The sequence below is a fragment of the Nelumbo nucifera genome, chromosome 3, assembly GCF_055504915.1.
Source record: "Nelumbo nucifera cultivar China Antique chromosome 3, China Antique-T2T, whole genome shotgun sequence".
NCBI classification, from domain to species: Eukaryota; Viridiplantae; Streptophyta; class Magnoliopsida; order Proteales; family Nelumbonaceae; genus Nelumbo; species Nelumbo nucifera.
In genome coordinates this window covers 27,882,143-27,904,370 of record NC_142651.1, presented here as the reverse complement: position 1 = coordinate 27,904,370, position 22,228 = coordinate 27,882,143, and the positions used below count along the sequence as shown (strand labels likewise).

At 35.6% G+C, this 22,228-nt stretch overlaps 1 protein-coding gene across 2 annotated transcripts in view; it reads right to left on the bottom strand.

The window, feature by feature from the left end:
* Window positions 1-11,540: 11,540 nt before the first annotated feature.
* LOC104603220 (putative clathrin assembly protein At2g01600) overlaps window positions 11,541-22,228 on the bottom strand; it is a 28,632-nt gene continuing 17,944 nt past the window's right edge. The window contains exons 8-15 of one of the 2 annotated variants that reach the window (XM_088900275.1): window positions 21,008-21,073; window positions 20,841-20,906; window positions 20,638-20,718; window positions 20,464-20,544; window positions 18,998-19,165; window positions 18,806-18,881; window positions 18,579-18,700; window positions 11,541-12,190 (exon numbers count right to left, since the gene is read on the bottom strand). In XM_088900275.1, coding sequence (XP_088756401.1) covers window positions 11,927-12,190; window positions 18,579-18,700; window positions 18,806-18,881; window positions 18,998-19,165; window positions 20,464-20,544; window positions 20,638-20,718; window positions 20,841-20,906; window positions 21,008-21,073 — 924 coding nt within the window. In that variant the 3' untranslated portion in view covers window positions 11,541-11,926. The remainder of the gene's footprint in view (window positions 12,191-18,578; window positions 18,701-18,805; window positions 18,882-18,997; window positions 19,166-20,463; window positions 20,545-20,637; window positions 20,719-20,840; window positions 20,907-21,007; window positions 21,074-22,228) is intronic. The other variant, XM_010267232.3, reaches the window with a different exon arrangement.

Genomic DNA, 22,228 nt, shown 5'->3' with positions numbered 1-22,228 from the left:
CCATTTGTCTTGATTAATATTCCCACCAACTTGATTCTTCTGTTCCCATCCATTAGCCTACGCAAAAGGGATTTTAAGGGAACAATGTAGGGCCCAATCCACATATGTAACATGACATTGTGATACTTGTGAAACACCTAGGGAACAATGTAGGGCCCAATCCACATATATCAATAGGGAACAATGTAGGGCCCAATCCACTCTAACTCACACTTGATCCTACCCACCCCACCAATGATATGTGTGTATTTTATGTAGGGATGCAAATCGGATTTGAATATATCCATATTTGAATCCGATTCAACATTGATCATAACGGATCTGATCTGAAGATTTGGTTGGATTTTATTGGATTTGATTCAAATTCGAATCCTATCGGTAAGTTGGATCTTCGGATTTGATCCGATCCGACTTGTTTTCTTTAAAAATTAATAAATTATTAAAAGAAAAATAAATATACTAATTTAAATAAAGTAAATATAAAAATATAAGGATTTTTAATTATTTTCATCATATATATATATATATATGTTTTTTATAAAAAATAAATAATATAATAAATTTATAAATAAATAAATAGCATGTATATGTATATGTATTATATATATTTATATTTATAAATATATAATATATATTGGATCAGATATTCTCGGATAGAGGTGATCCGAATTCGACCAAATAGGATCGGCTCATGATCCAATCCATTTGCACCCTTAATTTTATGTTATATTGTATGCTTATATAAATATTATAATATGAAACATGTAATTCATATTTTATATTACAATATATAAAATAAATTTTCTACTCGTATAAAAACATGAAATATATTTAATGTATTTATAGTAAAAGTTATAGACCTGAAACCCAGGTCCAAGGTATAGCCGTTATCACAAGTGCAAAGCCTGGTCCAAGCCCAGCCCAACCAAGCCCATGATCACCCTTAAATTGTACTCCTTTACACAAAAAAAATGTTATTTTTATATATGTTCCAATGATAATGAGTTGGGTTTCATGTGGGTTTACCTAGCTCGAACATGACCTAGAACCTAACTAAAGTTCATCCAACAATAACTCAATAAGATTGAGTGGAGGTGAAATCAAATCGAGTAATAATCGAATAGTTCGAGTTCAAGTTTGATTAGGATTGCTTTGAGTTAACTTCTAATCGAGTTCAAATTGAAATCAAGTCTCAGGGTAAATTCAATTAGTTATTCGAACTTAATCTTGACCAATAAAAATTTCAGCTAGAAAACTTGTAAGCCTGGCTAGATTAATATTTTTATGCCAAATATATTTGTACACTAGTATATTATAGAAATATATCATATAATAATATATATTTATAAAATATGAAAATATATAAATTTTTGAGCTTTGGATCCAAATTCAAACTCATCAAATATATAATTAAACCAAGCTCGAATTGAAAAATAGAGTTCAAATCGAATTCAAACTCAAGCTTAAACCTAGTAGCATTTTAGTTTGGCTCGGCTCGGCTCAATTACTACCCTAAGATCAGGTAAAGGCACGTGGACTTACCACTTAAGGCTGTTTTTGGTTGCAATGCAAATAAATATGCACTGATGTAAAATCATGGCAGTGTAAATGATTCGAGTGTAAATTCTAACCTATTTATGTTTCAAATTTTAACTTATTTTGTTTGATTGCAGTACAAATGAAGTAAATTAAGACATAAAGCAGAATAAAGTAAAATCCAAAACAAAATTAAACAAGAATTTATATTTGTTACATTTGCACTCCCATGCATTTGTACTAGTACAAATGAATTTGCACTGCAACCAAACAGAACCTAAAGAAACCCATTTACATATTCTTCCTTTTGGTTGCAATAGAAAAGGGGATTGAGGAATAAGAATAGTTGCTAATTACATTTTGGTTTTGCTTCCATAGAAGAGCCTAATGTGGAAATTAGCAAAGTTTGAGCTGCCAAATCCACAAGAAAGATGATCTATATTTGTATTATATAGAGGAAAGAGGGAGGCCAACAGTCCTCTCACAAGGACCTCCTCCTCTCATTTCTCACACATGTGGTTACTTATTAATTTAAAATGTCCAATAGATAACATTTTACAATATATAAAAACATTCATGTTAAAAATGCCAATTGTGATATTTCACTTTGTCACGGCTCATTTTTTGCAGGTAGATTTTGCCTTGCATTAAATTATTAAAAATATAAGAAATCATAATAAAGACCCTCGTAGGTCTTAACTTTCTTTGTAAGGATTAAGAAGTAAAAAGACCATCAACATCACCTGTAAGGATTAATGGGAAGTAATTTGTTTCTAAGTAAGAATAAAGAATAGACCAAAAAGAATATGGGTAGAAGTAGTAAAAAATGATTTAAGTGATAATAATTAACAATCGCAATTGCATTAAACATAACAGAACAAAATTCATGTAATCGACATAAGGCTTGGATGATGATGATGATGACTCTCTCTCTAATAAAATCATTCTTAAATCTCCCCCTCCCCTGTTCAGTCCCTCATTCCTCTTAAATTTTTAAACCCCTTTTACCCTCTATAATAAATCAAAGATATGATCAACCCAAGACCAATCTTAAACATCGACCTTAGCCTAAACTCAAACTGATGTAAAAAGTAAAAAACCCAAATATATCCAAATTTCTATTCTTGATAATTTCAAAATATGAGGGAGGTGGAGGTAGGATCATTTCTCTATTGATTCATTGATTTCATCAAAATAATTCACAAAGTTCTATAATATCAAGTTGTACAATGTTTGATAATTACAATACAAGGATCTAATCGGTTCTCTTGTCTAGATATGTTTATGTTAAATATAAATATTGTGTCTTTAGTCAAAAGAAGTATATTGAGTTGTGATTTGCTTGATTTAGCTCACCTGTCCCAACAGAGCATCAACAGACTGCTTGATTACAATTAGAATGTGGACTTTCATGAAAGAGAACCGGCAACCAGAAGGATAGTTGGTACAAATTTTGGAAGGAGAGCAGAACAAATGTCCTTACCGATTCCTTCTCCCACAGCCTCCCCAGGCTCCTTTTTCAGAAGAAAAATGGGCTTGTCCAAGCTAAAAAACAAAACAAAAATCTTGCATCTTTTTTTAGTTCAAAGATGGTATACATATCTACCTTCATTTTGTATTATTTGTTAGCTGTTAACAGAAGATTTTGTCTATATTCAAGATAACGAGTTTGAAGAAACAGCCAGGATCTGCAGCTTCTGGACATTGGCTTTGGAAGGATTGCTGAAGAGCAGCAGAGCACTGCAATCAGCTTGTCTTGTTCTCTCATCTCACCTATAGTAGCATGGAATCATGGATCTCCACTATAATTGCCACATCAGGGGTATAATTTGGGTACCTGGTTTGAAGATTTTCCACAAACAAAGTAGTCTAGGGCTGATGTGGCAAATTCAAATGGTGGGTGGATGTGTGTCATGTCATCTCCGCCTCCAATGTGGCGGAATCCGGAACCCTCCTATATTAAAATATAAACTCAGAATGAAAATCCAACGTTATGTAAAGGAGGTTTTGATGTACCCAAGAAGCAGCAAATTGAATAATCTCAACAGCCCAAAGCAATCAAACCCTTTTTGGATCACAATCAAGAGGAAAAGGAAAAGGTCTGTTTATATAGTCATAGCTATGTTGTTAAATGCATCTTATCAAGCTAATCCCTTCCTATATTTGGTAATACAAAAGATATTGCAACTTGCAACAAAATATTTATATAATTCTAGTGGCCTGTGAATACAAAGAACTAGAAACCCTAACCAGACAGGTTGGATTGACTGACCCTCTTGAGCAAGTTCGATCTACCTTTACTAAATGCAACTGGTCTACCTGAACCAGACCAAGTGCAAATCCTAAATCCACATATCACATGCCCTTAAGCGTAATTTTGTTGTAAATTAGACTTCCACTAGTTCATACAACTGGTCTACTTGAACAACTTTGTTAGACCCTAGTTCATACAACTGGTCTAACCGAACCAGACCAAATCGCACTGCTGACCGGGTCAAACTTGGACCAGGAAAAACTCTGAATCCTCATCAAACACACATAAACGTAAATGCGTAATTTCAATGTAAAATTACACTGCCACTGAAGTATGGATTAACTAATAGCCACATGTTTCTGATTAAAGAATGAAAAAGAGGTTAGTCTTCTCAAATTAAAATTAGAGGAAGGAAGGGAAAATGATGATGAATCATAGCTGTCCCATAAGCATGATCTATATTACAAGAAAAAGGCAAAATGGGCCTACAGAAAAAGAGGGTTTTCAATGGGAATTGCAATGATAGTGACTTGAGAGCAGTTGGATTTGAATGAATAAAGAAAACCTAAGTGATGGTGGGATGGGGGATATGGGATCCTCTCTTCTCTTCAGGTTGCTTTCCTCGCTGACTATCTCTCTTTGTTTAGCTTTTTGCCTCCTCTTTCACATTTCTCCTCCTTTTATCTTTTGAAAAAGTTCTTTAGCAGCTGGCCCTGACCGACCCCTTTACACAGTTATATTATGAAATTTTAAACTGTATAGAATCAAACTTATAAGAGTTTGAATGAGTAATCTAAAGCATTAACAGATCCAAGAGAATTTATTATATTAGGTATGCAAGCAACCAACCAAAGGCCGAAAGCAGGTGAACAAATAACTAATACTTTAACCCATCAGGAAAAAACAATAAGTTAGTACTGTCATTACCATATTGATCTATATATACTTAGTTAGTTAACAGAAAAAATATTCACTGCTTCGCAGTCCTCATCAATTATTAAACTTCTCCTAAAGGTTCCGACACCATTGACGTCACAAGTCGTAGCGTTGTAATTGAATGATTCCATCTGTTAAGAACTGTTGAGTGTTGATTTGATTGGATCCGAGAGCAACTCTTCAGGATGGTAAAGATGGTATAACAGGACTGATTAAATTTGGAAATTTCATGGTCATAGGATCCGAAAGCAATTCGAGGCCATCCCGATCTGATTGGATTTGGACTTGGATTTGTACTTCTAAAAATCGATTTAGACTTGATTCTTCAGAGATCTAATCCAAATCCGACCTACTTGTGTGGGTGGGGCCGGGGTACCGAACTAAGATCTTAAAATTGAATTTTATTTGAAAACGCAAGGCAAGGTAGATCCACGCACAAAGTCATGAAGCTACAAGTTAGGTTTGGTGTAATTTAAAAAAAAAAAAAGCCTCGAAAGGTTTACAATGAGCTGAAAAATCGATATTTCAATAAAGAAGAGATAGTCCAAGCAACGCTAAAACCTTCGCAGACGGACCCTAAATAGGATTAGTGGCTGGATTAGTCTCTCAATTCTACGATTCGGGTGAGGGATAAAAAAGGAATGGAATTTGCAGCACTAATCCTCAAGTTTCCAAATTTCCTCGTTTCTCTAAATTGTAATACACAAATACTATTATACTAATGGACTGGATGGAATTGAATGGAATTGATTTCAAGGCCCTCCTTGTGATCCAAACACAACATGCTTCATACTATCATAGGATTGCGGTGAGGTGTTGCTCTTAATCATAGTTTTGAAAACCGGATTGAAAACGGAACCTTTTTTACCACAACCGGACCCAAACCCATGACTGATTCTTGGGTCAAACAGGTCCAACCGTCTGGTCGATCCGAATGGTTCTTATGATTAATATAAATGAACTGAAAAAACATTATATCCAGGTAAAAAATGCTAGTCATACGGGTCCAGTCCTACGGAGTACGGAAACAATCACCGAACATATGAACCCGTGTGACTATAACTTTTCTATTCTATTATCCTATTATTTTTGATAGATGGGGTTGGGTTAAATTTGAACAACCAACCCATTTTTGCCAGGGGCGGGTTCAAAATTCAAATCCACCAAAATCCCAACTTGGCTGCTTCAGCCTTCAAGCCCTTGCTAGTTACAACGTGTAGAAACTTCGTATGTTATTGTATTCATGTGTAGATGCAGCAGGTTGGGTTAGGCTGCCTACGCAATCTTTCTGTGTATGCTGTCAAATGGGTTGGGTTCCATCTGGTCTGGGTCAGTATAGATCCGAGTCCGACCCAATAAGCAAATGTGCTGAACCAGTTTATAGGGTATGTAATTGGGATTTTACCTGATCTGATAAGAACCGATTGTAATCGGTAGCTCAATCTATAATTTACTTATTTTTGTCAAATTAACACATTTAGGCATCATAATATATAATAATTAATGATAGAAGTATATCATGACAAAGGTAATTTTTATGGTGAAAAAAAAAATAGGTATTAGATGAGGATTGTTTTTGGGTAATATATCACTAAGTGCACACACACATATGACATAACAATCACCCAAAATCCGTTCTCAAAAGTATGCATTTAACTTACCAACCTAGTGGTAGCTCGGTTCGATTGGCAATCCCGCTATTATCATCTTCGTTGAAAAGTTAATGTACCAAAAAAATACGTCCCACATCTCAAACATGATGATTACAGTCATCACAGTATGCCATGGCCCAATCAATAGCAACATACAATATATTTGAGATGTGTGCTTAGAGATCATGTTGAAAGTAATGTCGGTAGATCCAGTCTCAAGTTTTACACCCTTGTTTGGCATGTAATATACTCAATATCATGCATAGTTTTTTGAAGAAAGAAAAAAAGAAAATTCAATTCTCATTGACTGCATTGTTTTCAAAACCGGATCAGACCGGATGGTCGGATTGGAAAAACCGGAAACCTGTCATCTGATCGATTTCGTTTTCCTTCAAAACTGTTTTTTCCTCTAAAATCATTGATTTTGGTCAGTAAATCGCTGAACTGACCGGTTAATTGTTTGAACCATTCAAACAGTTTTGATCATTTTCCAATTTTTTATTTTATTATTAAAAAGAGTCGGCCGTTCAAGTCGAACGGTCCGACCATTCGAACTGATAACCAGACCCCTGATAGGTTCGGTCACTGGTTCATTTTTAAAAACCATGATATATACAGTGCAAATACAAGGTTTAGAAATACAATATGTCAGATTTTACACTCTATATATTTGTATTTGTACTCCTAAGCTTTGCAAATACAAGGTTTAGAAATACAAAATAGCAGATTTTGCATTATATTGTACTCTTCCCAAACCTTGTATTTGTACTCAGTTTGGGAACGGTACAAATACAAATATTGTAAATTTTCTTTTGCATTTAAAATAGGAGCAAAGCTTGCATCCAAAAAAAAAAATTGAAACAAACTTTTGCATTCAAAGTTAATCAATGTAAAAAAGATCAATTCCAGTCCTAAAATTTGTTTTATATCTATCCGCAACATTTTAGAGTGGTCAGATAATAAGAAACTAGTCCAAAAGGCTAAAACAACCTAAAATGCAAAGAAAATGGCCTGAAACTTTCAGAGTCCCTACATATGATATATGAAAGTGGCATGATCCAATATGGTTTACAAGATCAGACTTGAAAAAATACTATTGAATTATTCTCAAGTATTGCTGTTAAATGAAATCTAGTTTTAGCCTTTTAGAGCCCGGATCAATGGATGGGTGCAGTTAGGGCTTTAAATACTCAATTCAACAGTTTGAGATCTGATCTTAAAGTGGTTTTTGGATCAAGGGCGGAAATGGAATTCTGAAGCTAATTTTGTCAAATTTCCAAGATTTCCAAGTTTGGGTAAAATTCTATATTTCTGCTTATAGAAGCATTGTTCATCGGAGAACCATTTTCATTTCCAGTCTGCATAAATTCTTGAAATTACTGACTCCACTAGAACATGGAATTCAGAAGCTTCTTTTTCCATGTTTCTCCAAATCCCTTGATTCAGAAAGAGCTGCCAAGTAGAAAAATCCAATACATGGAATTGGAAATTCCAATTCCAAACCCACTCTCATCCACACACAGCCCAGTGGATCAAAACTAAGGGATTAGTGGACAAAATTGTAGAGAATTTATTTTCCATATTTAAATCATTTCCTTTGTGCTAGTAATACCTATGAAATTTATAAATCAAATATACCAACTTTACAATTTACAAGTTAAGGCCCACAGAGACACTGAACCATTAAAAAGTTTGGCGTTTCCATACTCTTGCTCCCCTATTATTGAATTAAGACATTAGAATGTATGTGCTTCCTTAGAGTCAATGTCATAAGCTCTTTCATATAGAACATCTCCTTCTAGTGGATGAAGCTTCTTCTAACGGATCTTGCAGATTCACCTCTTTTTTTTTTTTTTTTTTGCAATTGAGGAAAGCTAAAAAAAAAGAATAAAAGAGGGATTGATTCTTCCTATTTCAAATGGATGCAATAAACTGTCAAAAAACCAATCTTAGTAAATCTGAAGGTTGTGCTTGGTTTGAGAGAAAGTAAGAGAGAAACAGAGAGAGTTGAGGGAAAGTTGGATGGGTTTTTGTGAGATTATTTAACAACTTTTTACTCAACTTTCTTTTTCTCTCTTTTTTACTATCAAAAACCACACAGCAAAAATTACTATTGTACTGCATACTTTTGTGCATCCTAATTTCCTAATGTACCCTGCATGATTTTTGAGCCACTTTTTTAGTTACAAAATTAGACCCAAAAAAGTAGGGAAATGTAGGGCTGTCAATAGTGTAGTCAAAAAGCCTGGAATTCATCCAATCCGATTATTTTGGATTTGGATGATCCATTTATATAATAGGATTGATTGTGAATTGACCTTACCTGATCCGATTAAGAGTCAAAATCCAATTAATATAATACAATTATATGTATATTAATTTATGGTGCATGAATTACATCATGAAGCAAAAAAAAACGTGAACTAATGATAAAAGGAAAAGTTACAATGGATATTTTTAATGTTGTTAAATTTTGATAGTAAATATACCTTTTAAAAGTGAACAAATGAAAAATAAGTAGACCACGTGACATCTTTAATGTAATTGATTGAAATCTTAATTTAATGTGTAATAAATATAATAATTGGATTCAACTTATAATTAATAAATTTAGTATTTTATATTTAAGGAATTTTATTCTACATGTATAATAAATTTTGTTTGTTTTGAAAATAATGAAACAGGCTTGAATTAAATCCGAATTGAATGGGATCAAATCCAATTCGAGAACCCTACACCTGACCAAATTTGGTTTCAAATCATACATGAAAAATAAAGTAACAAAAGAAACCACATTTTTGTTTATTTATTTTTCACTCTCTTTACTCTTCCTTGTGCATATGCATATGTCAACCTGAACCACCTGTGCTTTATATGGGTTCTTTTTTTTTTAATCCTTTCTTTTGGGAAATGGATCTGGTCTGGTTGGCCTGACCCAAGTTGCACCTTAGATATACCAATACCAGCCAACATCTTTTCATCAGTAAAGAATATTAAATCTGACCACATGACATTTGTCATAACTGGTCCAGACCCTTCTACCGAAAAGAAAAGAATATAAAAACTGGTTCAGGCCCACAGATTTCCGTTAGTATGGTTCATTCCTTTAGTACGAATCGGGTCCGCGGACAATTTTTTATAGGGCCGAGTTATGAAGTCTGTTCCAAGCATTTGAATGGTTGAACATCGATGATTGAGTCATTTTTTCCATTGGTAAATAACTTGTTACAAGGGGAAAAAAAAGGTCTGGACCTTCAACTTGCATCAATTCACAACAGGAAGTGATATGGGCACATCCCAGTTTTGATAAGGGGTACCCAATACAAAATAATGGGGTCATGGGGTGTGCCCAAATCAATCTTTATCTCCATTGGAATTATTGTACGAGAGCCAAAAATGTATACTGAGAAATAGTAAGAAATACTAGTACCAGTACACAAGTTATCTGGCTTATGCAACTCTTTGAGTCTTAGCTTTGTATTACAGGCACTACACACTTCCAAGAAAAATGTTGAACATGCAATAAGTCCCACCTTGTCTGTACCGTGAGGAAGACACAAAGCTGCATAATATTGAATAAGGACCTAGCCTTCCATACAAGTAGGCCCCACAATTTGTAAATGCTAGGGAGGGGCATTGCCCATTGTGGATAGAGTGAATAAGGACCTAGCCTTCCGTACAAGAAATAGATGTCTTTATTTACCTCAATTAATTATTTATTGATCAATTTAGGGGTGAGCATTTGGTTTATTCTGTTAAAAATCGAACCGAATAAACTGAAATACAAAAATGAAAACCAAATAATAATAAAACCAAAATAACCGAATTGGAATTTTTTGTTCAGTTTTTAGTTATTTCGGTTAAAAATCTAATTTAATTAATATATATATAATATTATATATTATATATTATAACCTATAATATATTATGAAATTTAATTTCATTATAATACATTATATATAATATATAAATATATAGAATATTATATATTAAATATTGTATATTATATATTATATAAAAAATTTTAGTTAATTTGGTTTTTTTGATTAACCAAATTTATAAAACTGAAAACCAAAACCGAATTACTCAAAAACCAAACCAAAAAACCCAAAACCAAAATTTTCAGTTCGGTAGTTTGGTTTTAACCGAATAATGCTCACCCCTAAATCAACTCATCCTGATTTTGAATTTTGATAAAATGGGGCAGGATCCATTGTGTAGCCCAAATTATTATTGGCTACCCCTGTTGTGTAGCCCCATGAAAAAAAAAGAGACCAATTCACTACTTTAAAGAGAATGGTAATATTTTGTAGCTGGACTACAAACTACAAGGCCATGTAACATACAGAGAACCTGCACCCATCATTGAGAGGGCCCATCCTAGGGTGATCATTGCTGGGCCTAGGATTTTTATCCAAGCCTAGCCTGGGCCTATGTTTAGGGACACTATGTTGGTAAACATATGCTAGGCCAGGCCCAACCCGGCCATGATCATCCCTAGCCCAGCGTAGTAGAATAACCGGACAGCATATTTGCTCAGACTTTCAAACAAGATGCCGACAAGAAAACATGGATGGGTACGGGCCGAAAAAAGAAAACATAAGTAAGATAATGAAACTAAGAAAGGAAATGGTCTGTTAAAGCCTATAAATGATCTTGCTTCCTGCAGATTTATAATATATTTTTTAATCATAATAGTGGGCTCATTAGTAGTTTAGGCTGCATATGTTTAAGATACAAATGCAGAACCGGCCGGTTCGGTTCAATTGATGTTTTTGTGAGAGATATGTGGATCACTTTACCACATCCACCTGGCTATCTCCAAATGACAGTTCCAAGTTCAACCACCGAGTCATACCAATACTAGCATAGCTCATTTTTTGAAATTTGCGCCTTGCTTAAAAGTTAAATTGACTGATCAAGTTAGGATTGCCAATACCCATAATTTTGCAGATTCTAACGCTTCTCAAAGTCTCAATTGAAGAGCACCATTGAATGCCATGAATCAAGAGCACTCATCCTGGTATCATTTAATACAATATACACAACAAATTCACCAAGAAAGCAAATACCGCAGAGACCAGGCGGCAAGCATAGCTCCTACATGGCCTTCTTTGCAACCAAAAAGATTTGGCTTGTCAGTCTAGCACCATGGTTCAATGTATCAAACAAAATTGTTACCCTTCAGAGTTTATATCTATATTTGGACAAGGCAAGAATAAAGAGATTGACAAGAGTTCACTTTACAACATGATGACAATGTATCAAACTAGAAATTCTGAATCTTACATCTTTTCTCTACATTCCACAAATCATGACTTGTTTTCTAGTCCAAATTCCAATGACGTGGATAGAATACAGAAACACCAAAGCTCATCTGCAATTATGCCCCAATAAAGGGCGGCGGTAGATTACAATATAGGCATCCAGCAATGAAACTATAGAAGGCTTGTGCTTCCAAATGGGTTAGTATTCTGGGGATGAAGAGCAGGGTTCACAGGAAAAGCCCCAAAACCGGTATCGCCAAAAGGATTTGATGCGCCCATAATTAAATTCCGTTGTTGCTGTGGTTGATAGTTAGGCTGATAGTGTATGAAGGGATTTGATTGCTGTTGAGACATTGCAGCCATTTGAACAGCTGGAGGGGGAACCACATTGTTCGACAATGCAAATGGATCCTGTACCTCGAATGGGTTTGGGGTTGGTGCTCCATAAACAGGCTTCTGCGCTGCTCTATATGCACCTTCGTCATACAAACTGTTGAGAGTAAGTGTGTCCAATCCACCAGCCTGAATATAGCACTAGTCAGATGCTGAAAACAAAAGAACAGTATTGGGATGTAGAAGGTGATATTCACAGATAATCACATGCTTTATAGCAAGCAGTTAAGATCATCTGTTACAATCTCCAACCCCCCTCCCCAGTGAAAAAAAAAGAGGAAAAATAAATAAATTGAATATCTGAAGTTAGATTTTGCGTCAAACTCTTCAAAACAATGTTTAACACCTAGAGGAGTCGGAACAAATTGAATATGATACCAAGATGTTTCCCCAAAATGTAAAGCAAATAGACAATTTGTTCTTTAAATGAGCCAGGATTTTTGTGCCAAAAAAGAGAACAAATTAAGAAGACGTTAATGGGGGGCAGAACTTTTTCATCCTGATCCTGAGTTTTTTTTTTTTTCTTTTTCTTCTTTCAAGAAAAAAGCAAGGTATATTCCATGTATACATTCTGATACTTACATATAAAAAGCATCCTTCCCTAGCCATACTCTTCTATCCTTAGGACCCTACCCTCTCTAGAAGGTCTGGTTGCACGAATTCTTTGCATAAGATCTATCCAGGACCCAACCTCGGAACCTCCAAATTATTTAGAGGCCTTCTGAAAGTGGGGTTGAACTCACCCAACTCTCCTTGATGACTAAAGACATTAGAAATTCAGCATTCTTTGTTTTGGGATATCTCACAGAGATTTGGGAAAACCTTCTTGAGAATTTGATTTCCACAAATGTATTCTAAATCCATCCCCCACTTCAAATTTGATATCTTTTTTAAATTCACCAAAAGATTTCTGATTCCTCAGTTTGCCAAAGTACAGTTGAGTTTTGGGCTGACTTACTAAGGGCATACTTGTCTTTGTACTCTGTTTTTATTTGTAGGTATATAAGCTAATGAAAGGGGCAGCCAGACCTATTCCTGGTGGGAGCTAAACTCAGAAGCCGACAGTAGCTAAATCTGGCACTCACAGGGATTACCTATTTAGTGATAGCTTTCTGCCTATTAACTTTCTGAGTGCTTAATTGTTGTGTACATGTCCTCATGTACCTCTTTTTCAAAAAAAAAAAAAAAGAGTTGGTTGTGCAATTCCACATTACCCCATATAAGTAGGAAATTTTTATGGGTTAACACAGCTAAGGAGATTTGGGATAGAGTAGAAGAAACTTATTCGCAGAATGAGAATGTTGCTAGAGCCTACCAGTTGAGAAACCAAGTGATTGCTACTACGCAAGGAGATAAGTCTGTTGCTATTTATTTTTCAGCCCTCAAAACCTTATGGCAGGAGATAGATCATTTGGAGACTGTGGTTTAGGAAAATAGCAAAGATGCAGCAACTTATCAGAAGCTGGTAGAGATGGATCTAGCAGGACTTAACCCTGAGTATGACATTGCACGACAACATATTCTTTTCTAAGACAGTATGAGCCTGCATTTGGCGTTCTTTATTTTAAGGACTTATCTCCTTTTTGTAATTAAAATGCCCTTATGAACACTCAGTTTTTAACTACACAAAAGAGATAAGTCCTTAAAATAAGGAATGTTAAATGAAGCCTAATTCTCTCTCAGGCATAATATGCCTTTGTGCTTGGAGAGGAGAGTAGAAGGAATGTGATGATGAGGAACCCAAACCTTGAGCAGCCAGCTATGGTTAGCACAGTGAAGCTTAAGCCGAGTGGGGACAAGAGTGGAAATGAACCGAGGAAGGAGGACAAGAAGGATCTGATTTGTGACTATTGTAAAAAACCTAAACATACCAGAGATACCTACTATAAGTTTTACCACACCTTATATTGAACCGACTTAGAAACAAGGGAAATGTGAAAATGGCAATCATTGGTGATTTATCAGGACCACCTACTACAACTTCTCTAGAGTCTGTTAAAACACCTGCAATGCGGGCCGAATTGGAGAGATATGGGCAGTTTTTGAATCAGAGGGATACAGCCAATTCCAACTCATTATCAAGTGGATAGCAAGGTGCAAGTGGATCAGGAGGTAACCATTCTACTTCGTTTGCACATGCAGGTAGTTCACATGCCACTACAAATTATGTATCCATTACAGGTAAGGGGGGACCTCCCTGGATTATAGACTCAGGAGCCTCAGAACATATGACCTTTGTTGTGGCAAAGATAGAGTTTCCACAAATGATGGATCACATGTTCCCATTACTGGGAAAGGGTCTAGTAAGATAACCGATACCATTATCCTACCTTTTGTCCTTCATGTTCCTACACTGAGCACTAATCTTTTATCTGTTAGTATCTTGACAAAGAATTTGAATTGTTCAATGATTTTTTTCTCATGGTCATTGTGTTTTGCAAGATCTAGAATCAAAGAGGATGATTGGGAGTGATCGCGAGATTAATGAAATCTATCTTCTTAATGCGCTTCATAGTCATCAAATTCATCATGTCAGCAGGAACATTGAGTCAGAGTCAATGGATCAGATTATGCTTTGGCATAATCAGTTAGGGCATTTGTCTTTTGTTTCTTTGCGTTTTTTGTTTTCAAAATTGATTTTGTCAGTTTGTCCAGCTTGGAGTGTGAGGGTTGTCAACTTGGAAAGCGTTGTAGACAATCCTTTAAAGCAAATAATAAAAAATGTTCTTCTATTTTTTATGTTGTTCATATTTGATGTGTGGGGGCCATACCATATTTCCTCTCTGAGTGGCTATCGGTATTTTCTTCTGCTTATGGATGATTATTCTCAATACTCTTGGATATATTTGATGAGATCCTATGATGAGGTACTGTCTTTGGTTCAAAAGTTCCATCAGATGGTGTTGGCACAGTTTGAGGTACAAGTGAAAGTGTTTAGATCAGATAATGCCAAGAAATACTTTGAAAAAAACCTGGCATCATACCTATTGGAGCATGGAGTGCCATCAAAGCAGTTGTATATACACTCCACAATAGAATGGTGTAACAGAAACGAAGAATAGACATATTGTGGAAGTACCAAGAAATGTGACTTTGAGCTCTACAGTTCTAATTCGTTTTTGGAGTGATACAATCCCTACCGCAGTTTTCTTGATTAATCGAGTGCCTACTCGTGTTCTTGGATATAGCATTCCATCCAGCCTTCTTTTTCCCGAGGTGAAGATGTTCCATATTCCTCTAAGGGTTTTTGGATGTGTATGCTTTGCCCATGCTCTTGGTCCTCACCGCTTAAACCTGAACCCTAAGGCAAAGAAGTGTTTATTCCTTTGGTATGCAGGAAATTAAAAGGGGTATTGTTGTTATTATCCAGTCTCCGGGAGCCAATATGTTACTATGGATGTCACTTTTTTTGAGTCCACACCTTTTTTCTCGAGGGGTTCCTCTCAAGGGAAGTGTTTTGGAGAAGAAAGTGAGCAATCTATACCACTTCATGTTCCATCTCCTTTGTCCACTACAATGTCTAACCCACATACTCCACCCACCTTGCCACCTCCATTGTATCCTGCCTCTCAGTGTTTTACACAACAGCGCCTACAACAGCACAAGGAGGTTGATTCCATAATAGAGGAACCCACGTCACTCCATATCAGCTCATCGGAGATTCCAGGTTCAATTGACATAGACCCAAGTATGCCTCTTGTTTCCTCTAATGGTTTAATTCCTATTGATGCTACTATCCCTGCTCCTAACATCATTGCAAATGACCTAGATCTCCCTATTGCACTCTGAAAAGGGAAGATGAAGTGTACTACTCATTGCATCTCATACTATCTTTCCTATAGTAGATTATCCCCTTCATATTGGGCCTTCCTTTCCTCCCTCGACTCTGTGTCTATACCCAGGAATGTTAGTGAGGCTCTCTCCAAACCCAAGTGGAAGATATCTATGCAAAAGGAAATGAAAGCATTGATTAAAAATCATACATGGGGGATTATGGATTTACTTGATGGCAAGGAGACAGTTGGATGCAGATGGGTTTATATAGTGAAGTACAAGACTTGTGGGAGTATAAAAATGTACAAGGTGAGGCTGGTTGCAAAAGGGCATACTCAAACTTATGGCATAGATTACTTTGAGACTTTTGCACCAATGACAAAGATGAACTTAGTCCAAATTCTTCTATCACTAGTAGCTACATACTCTTGGCCACTCTTCCAACGTGATGTGAAGAACGCTTTTCTTAATGGGGACTTGCAAGAGGTGTACATGGACCTTCCAATTGGCTTTTACAATGATGTGGATAAAGGAAAGGTATGTAGGTTGAAGAAGTCTCTATATGGTTTGAAGCAATCACCCAAAGATTGGTTTGACAGGTTTAGAAGTGCATTGGTTGTATTTGGCTATACTCAAACTCAATCTGATTATACTCTTTTTGTAAAGAGGAGGGGGTCACTGGTGTCGGTTTTTATAGTGTATGTGGATGACATTGTAGTCACAGGAAATAATCTGAGTGAGATTGATACCTTGAAGAAGAACCTGCACAAAGAGTTTGAGATTAAGAATCTTGGGGAGCTGAAGTACTTTCTAGGCATTGAGGTGGCAAGATCCAAGCAAGGGATCTTCATCTCACAGAGGAAGTATGTTCTGAATCTACTATAGGGAGACATTAAAACTTGGGGCAAGGGTAGTTGATACACCTATTGATCAGAACCACAGTATAAATGCTTCAAAAGGTGAACTAGTGAATGATGTTGGAAGGTACCAAAAATTAATGGGCCAGTTGCTATACTTATGTATGACACGACCAGACATCTCTTATGCAGTGAGTGTAGTGAGTCAATACATGCATGCCCCACGAGTTCAACATCGGGAGGCTATTGACAAGATGGTTTCCCATTTGAAGGGACACCTAGGTAGAGGCATATTATTTGCTGACCATGGACAGTTGAATTTAGAGGCTTAAACAGATGATGATTGGGCAAGGTGTCTAGATGATAGGAGATCTACATCAGGAGTTTGCACTCTTGTTGGAGGTAATCTAGTTTCATGGAAGAGTAAGAAACAAACAGTTGTGGAAAGGTTAAGTGCAGAAGCTGAATATAGTGCCATGGCAGATGGTGTTTCAGAGCTCCTCTGGTCCATTCCTTGTTAGAGGAGATTATAGTTGAGGCCGAAGAACGTATGGTGCTATACTATGACAATCAAGCAGCAATTAACATTGCCCACAACCCAGTTCAGCATGATAGGACAAAGCGTGACATCCGGAGAAGTTTGCTTACCATATGTTGCATCTAACTTGAAGCTTGCTGATGTTCTTACAAAAGGTGTTGCAAGAAACAAACTGGAGCATGATCTACACAAGTTGGGAATGTGTGACATCTATTCCCACCTTGAGGGGGAGTGTTGAGTTTTGGGCTGACATCACTTGTTTTTATTTACATAGCATAGTTAGGGAGTTATTGGGCCCAAGGCCCATTAGTTTATGTTTTACGTTAAGAGTGTTTATTCAGTTCTTACAAGTAGTCGACTTAATAAGGGCATACTTGTCTTTGTACTCTGTTTTTATTTGTAAGTATATAAGCTAATGAAAGGGGCGGCCAGAACTAATTTTTGGCTTCTCCCATTCTCTTCAACCTCTCTACTCTTTCTTTCTCTATATAAACCTTCTCTTCTCTTTCTTTTGTTCTTTCTTTCACAGTTTTTATATCAAAACAGATCTTCCGTACTTTTCAACTCACAATTATATTATCTAAATTGCATAACTCAGGGGCTGTTTGATAACAACTAACTAAATATGATGAACTGAAAAGCTTATTGTTTGTCTTTTAGTGAATAAGATTTTTAGGAGGTTGCGGGCTCCTTAATGGCAAAAACTGAAATTGGGCAGACCACTATATCCTTAAAATCTTTATAATTTAATTATTTTTAACTAAAATACAAAGCAACAAATCTTTCAGTTCAATGACTTTAGCCATTATCAAACGGCCCCTCAGGCACATTACTGAAGTAATCTAGACTGATCAATATAATTGTGGCTGTGAATTGCATATATATTTGACTTTTTTTATAAGTGCATATATATTTCACCTTTATATGATAAAAAGGTTATGCAAACAAATAGTTTTGATTTCCAGTTACTTCTGTTCCACACATTAATATGCATATCTAGATATTAATCCACAAATTCAAAAGAAAAAAAAGTTTGGCTTTAGAGTCAACTCCCCAATATGCATCCAATCCAAGTCCAATGTCCTTACCTATGCAAGTACATAAAATTAGCAAGTTTCACTTTTATTTGGTTCTGTGATCTGGTCATACATAGAGTCATGCTGCAACTATTGTTGAAGAAAGAAAAGTTTATCCAGGTTCATACAAGAATGCAGTTAAAACCATCATTCTAATTACATTTATATACGTGTCTAGAAAATTCAATACAGATGCCAAATTATCAAACAGAGCAAACATAAATGCAATTTCATTGACCATAAGTGATGCATGTGATAAATATGACAAAAAAAATAGAAATGGAAATGAACTAACCAATTGCCTTTCAGTAACTGAAGAAATGTTGCTACTTGGAGTAGTAACAAGAGCAAGTTCCCATCCAGAAGGATCAAAATCTTTGGTTTGCACAGTACCATTGTCATGGGACGCATGGTCAGCTGCAAATACAAATTCATCTTTGGTCAATTAATGCAAATGACAAAAACAGCAGATCTTGGGAGAGAAGAAACAAAATCAGAATTTAATTGAACAGAAATGCTTACTAGATGGGACAATAGCAAGAGCTAAAGCATTGCTTTCCTCTATTACAGAAGCATCAGGACTTGTAGCATTTAATCCCTATAGATTAAGAAAATAATAAAAATAAAAACAATATTTGGAAAAAAAAAAGTAAGAAGGGCACAACAGAATAAACATCAGATAATAGGAAAATACAAATAACTGAAAAGATATACCAGTAAATCTCCATTATCCACAATGTCAGGAGGAGGAGCATCAGTGCCAGAAGGAGCAACATCATCAGAAGGCAGTGGCTTTGGGTTATCTACAGAAGGTTTATCAGCAGAAGTAGGAGAAGATTCTTCTTCTGGTTTGTATGTCAGAAGGAGTCTCTCTGGTAGTTCCTGATTAAGAATGGGCACGTTACTTTGTCTAACACAAGCCTAAGGTATTAAGTCTATTGATTGAAACAATAAAATCAAGACAAACATTTTTTAGATAATAAGGAACCCCAATGTTCCCTTTCTGAACCTAAACAAATCAGAATATACAACAGATGATAATAACTAAAAATTACATTAGCAATTAGAATATAGTTATGTTAGGATTGTCAATGGGTTGGGACAGGGCGATCGCAGTCCCGAACTGATTATTAATCAGGACAAGATCACGGGCCCAGAACTGTCGCAATTAATAATCAGGATAATTGGATCTTACAATAATTGATTATACTGAAAACTATATTTATTTAGTTATATAATAACTTAAACCTTAAATTTTTATAATATAACCTTAATAAAAATGATAGTAAAATTAGAGGTGTGAAAGTGGGTGCCCGCAGGCGGCCCGCACAAATGCGGGCCGTCACAGGCTGTGCCGCCCTCCCCGATGAAAATTTTGGGGGTCGGCCCGGCACGGCCCACGGCCCAGGTCCGCGTGGGCCCGTGCCGTGCCGTGGACCGGGCTGGCCCTTGGGCCAAGCCTTGGCCCAAGTTGGGCCATGGACAGGGCCAAAGCTATTTTTGCCTATTTATTTAAAAATATTGAAAAAAAAACTTAAAATTTTAATTTTATATGAATTTTGATGTATACAATTGCTTATATATACAATAATTAAATAAAGTAGTATAATAAAATTGAAAAAAAATTGTTTATTTTACTAATATATTATATACTATATACTATTATATAATTATAATTTATATTATATTATATATATGTATAAATATATATAAATAGTATATATGGGCCGTGTCACGGGCCATGGGCGGCATGGCCCGCTTGATCGTGCCGTGCTGTGCCAACCTGTGGACTTCAAACCCCAGGCCCAGCACGGCACAGACCATCGTGCCGGCCCGCGGGCAGCACAACCCGATTTACACCTCTAAGTAGAATACTAAATTATTTATATGTTAATAAATTAAACATTTTTAACTAATCTTATATTGTATATTATCTGCCAAATTTACCATTTCAAACAAAAAATATAAGAAAAATTAGAAGAACCTTATATGTATTTAATAAAATTATTGGCTTGGATCTGAATTGGTTCGGGACAAGCAAGAACCAGAACCAACCCAATTATTAATTGGGACAAAATCATGGAACCAGAACCGATATGATTGGTTTGGTTTGGTACGGGCAATCAGGCAGAACCAACCCATTGACAGCCCTAAGTTATGTAAAACACTGTCATACTAACCAGTGCTTCCCTTGGACCTGAAACCATGCGTGGTGCATCTTTAATATATTCTTCCATGGTTGCAAGAAATGACTGTGGAGGCTGGACAAAGAAGAGTATTGAGTTGACACAATTCAAACTGTCCCATCAAGGGAATCATAAAATCAACTAGAACTTATAATGCAGCACTATCACCTCTCTCAATGCTGGAAACTGGAAATTCCTTGCAAGTTCCAGTCCCCTGCAAATTTCATAGAAATCAGAAAGACCCCCAGCCTGCAGTTAGAAAAAGAAATTTCAGTAGTACACCACACAAACTATTAGATATGTATTCTTGAATACCATGATTAAGACCATCAGGTAAAGAACTGTAAAGAGCAAAATATTCAGAAAATTACCTGTTGGCCAGCTCGTTTATAGATTTCAAGAGCTTTCACGGCTTCATGTCTTGGCATTTCAAAGAACTGCAACAAAATGAAAAATAGTTATGGGAACACAAATAGAGGCTTCCTGGTCTCACAAGAAAAAAGAAGGAATCCACACATAAAGAAAAAGTTCATCTCACCTTATCAACGAGATTGATAATCCCATCATTAACAGCACAATAAACTTTAAAACTCTCCTTCAGTACCTACAAAGTGATTTTGGAACCACAAGCTGTCAGTGCATGTAAGCATATCCAATTAGGAAACACGAACTAAGATACCCAGGTAATTTATTTATATCCCTAGGTACCCATGTCAAAATCACAAACAGGAGTGAAACTATGAGATATCCGTCTGAGCAATCAGATCTTCACCCAATTTCTTCATTACAAGCATTGCTGAATTTGGTATATAATCATGGATCCAACATAAATTATTAAAAACATTCTTACAAATATTGTATTTCAAAAATAAACTGACAAATAATAAGTGTCCATTAATCTTACACACTAAGTTTTTAAGTACATTATGATTTTAGTTTATTATTCTAATATTGCAAATTCAGTATTGTATTATTTTGCTGTTTTTTTGGTGAAGGTATTATTTTGCTGCTGATTTTACATTATTTGGATGGTGTAATGGAATGCATTTATGTTCTTAAGGCTGTGTTTGGTTGCAGTGAGAATTTCATTTGCACTGGTGTAAATGCATGTGAGTCAGTGTTTTAAAAGCGCAAGGCACAAAAAAGTTGCAGGGGTCAATTTGCGCCTGAGGCACAAGGCACAAGGCGCAAGGCGAGGCATGCGCCTTTTTGAAGCAAAGCACAAAAATACAAAAAAAAATGCTAAAAAATCAAAAAAAAAATGTCAGAAAATTCAAAAAAAATGCCAAAAGATTCAAAAAATATTAAACATAATATTACTAAAAAATATAAGGTTAAAATTTAAAATAATGTTCCAACAAACCTATTATCTAAAATTAAAATACATAAACATAAGATGTAAAGCATATTCAAATGAGAATTTAAAAATAAAATCAAACATATAAAACATTTTCAAGCATGTAAAACCTCTAATCTCTTTTTTCACTCAATTGCAGTACTTCACATAGCTAATGTAGTGTAAAACATATTACATTCCTGATTCTACAAGCCGCCTTTGTGCCACGCCCCTCGAGGCAAGCCCAAACAAGTCCACGTTAGGTCTTAAATTCTTAGTTTTCACACAAAAAATAATGATTTTATAGTTTTAATTGTTTTTTAAGAAGACATTTTATTAGGATGAATGAATGAACAACGTTACCAAATTGGGGGTTCTCGGAGCCATTATGTTCAAAAAAAGCAAAAAAGCGCCAAATTTTCA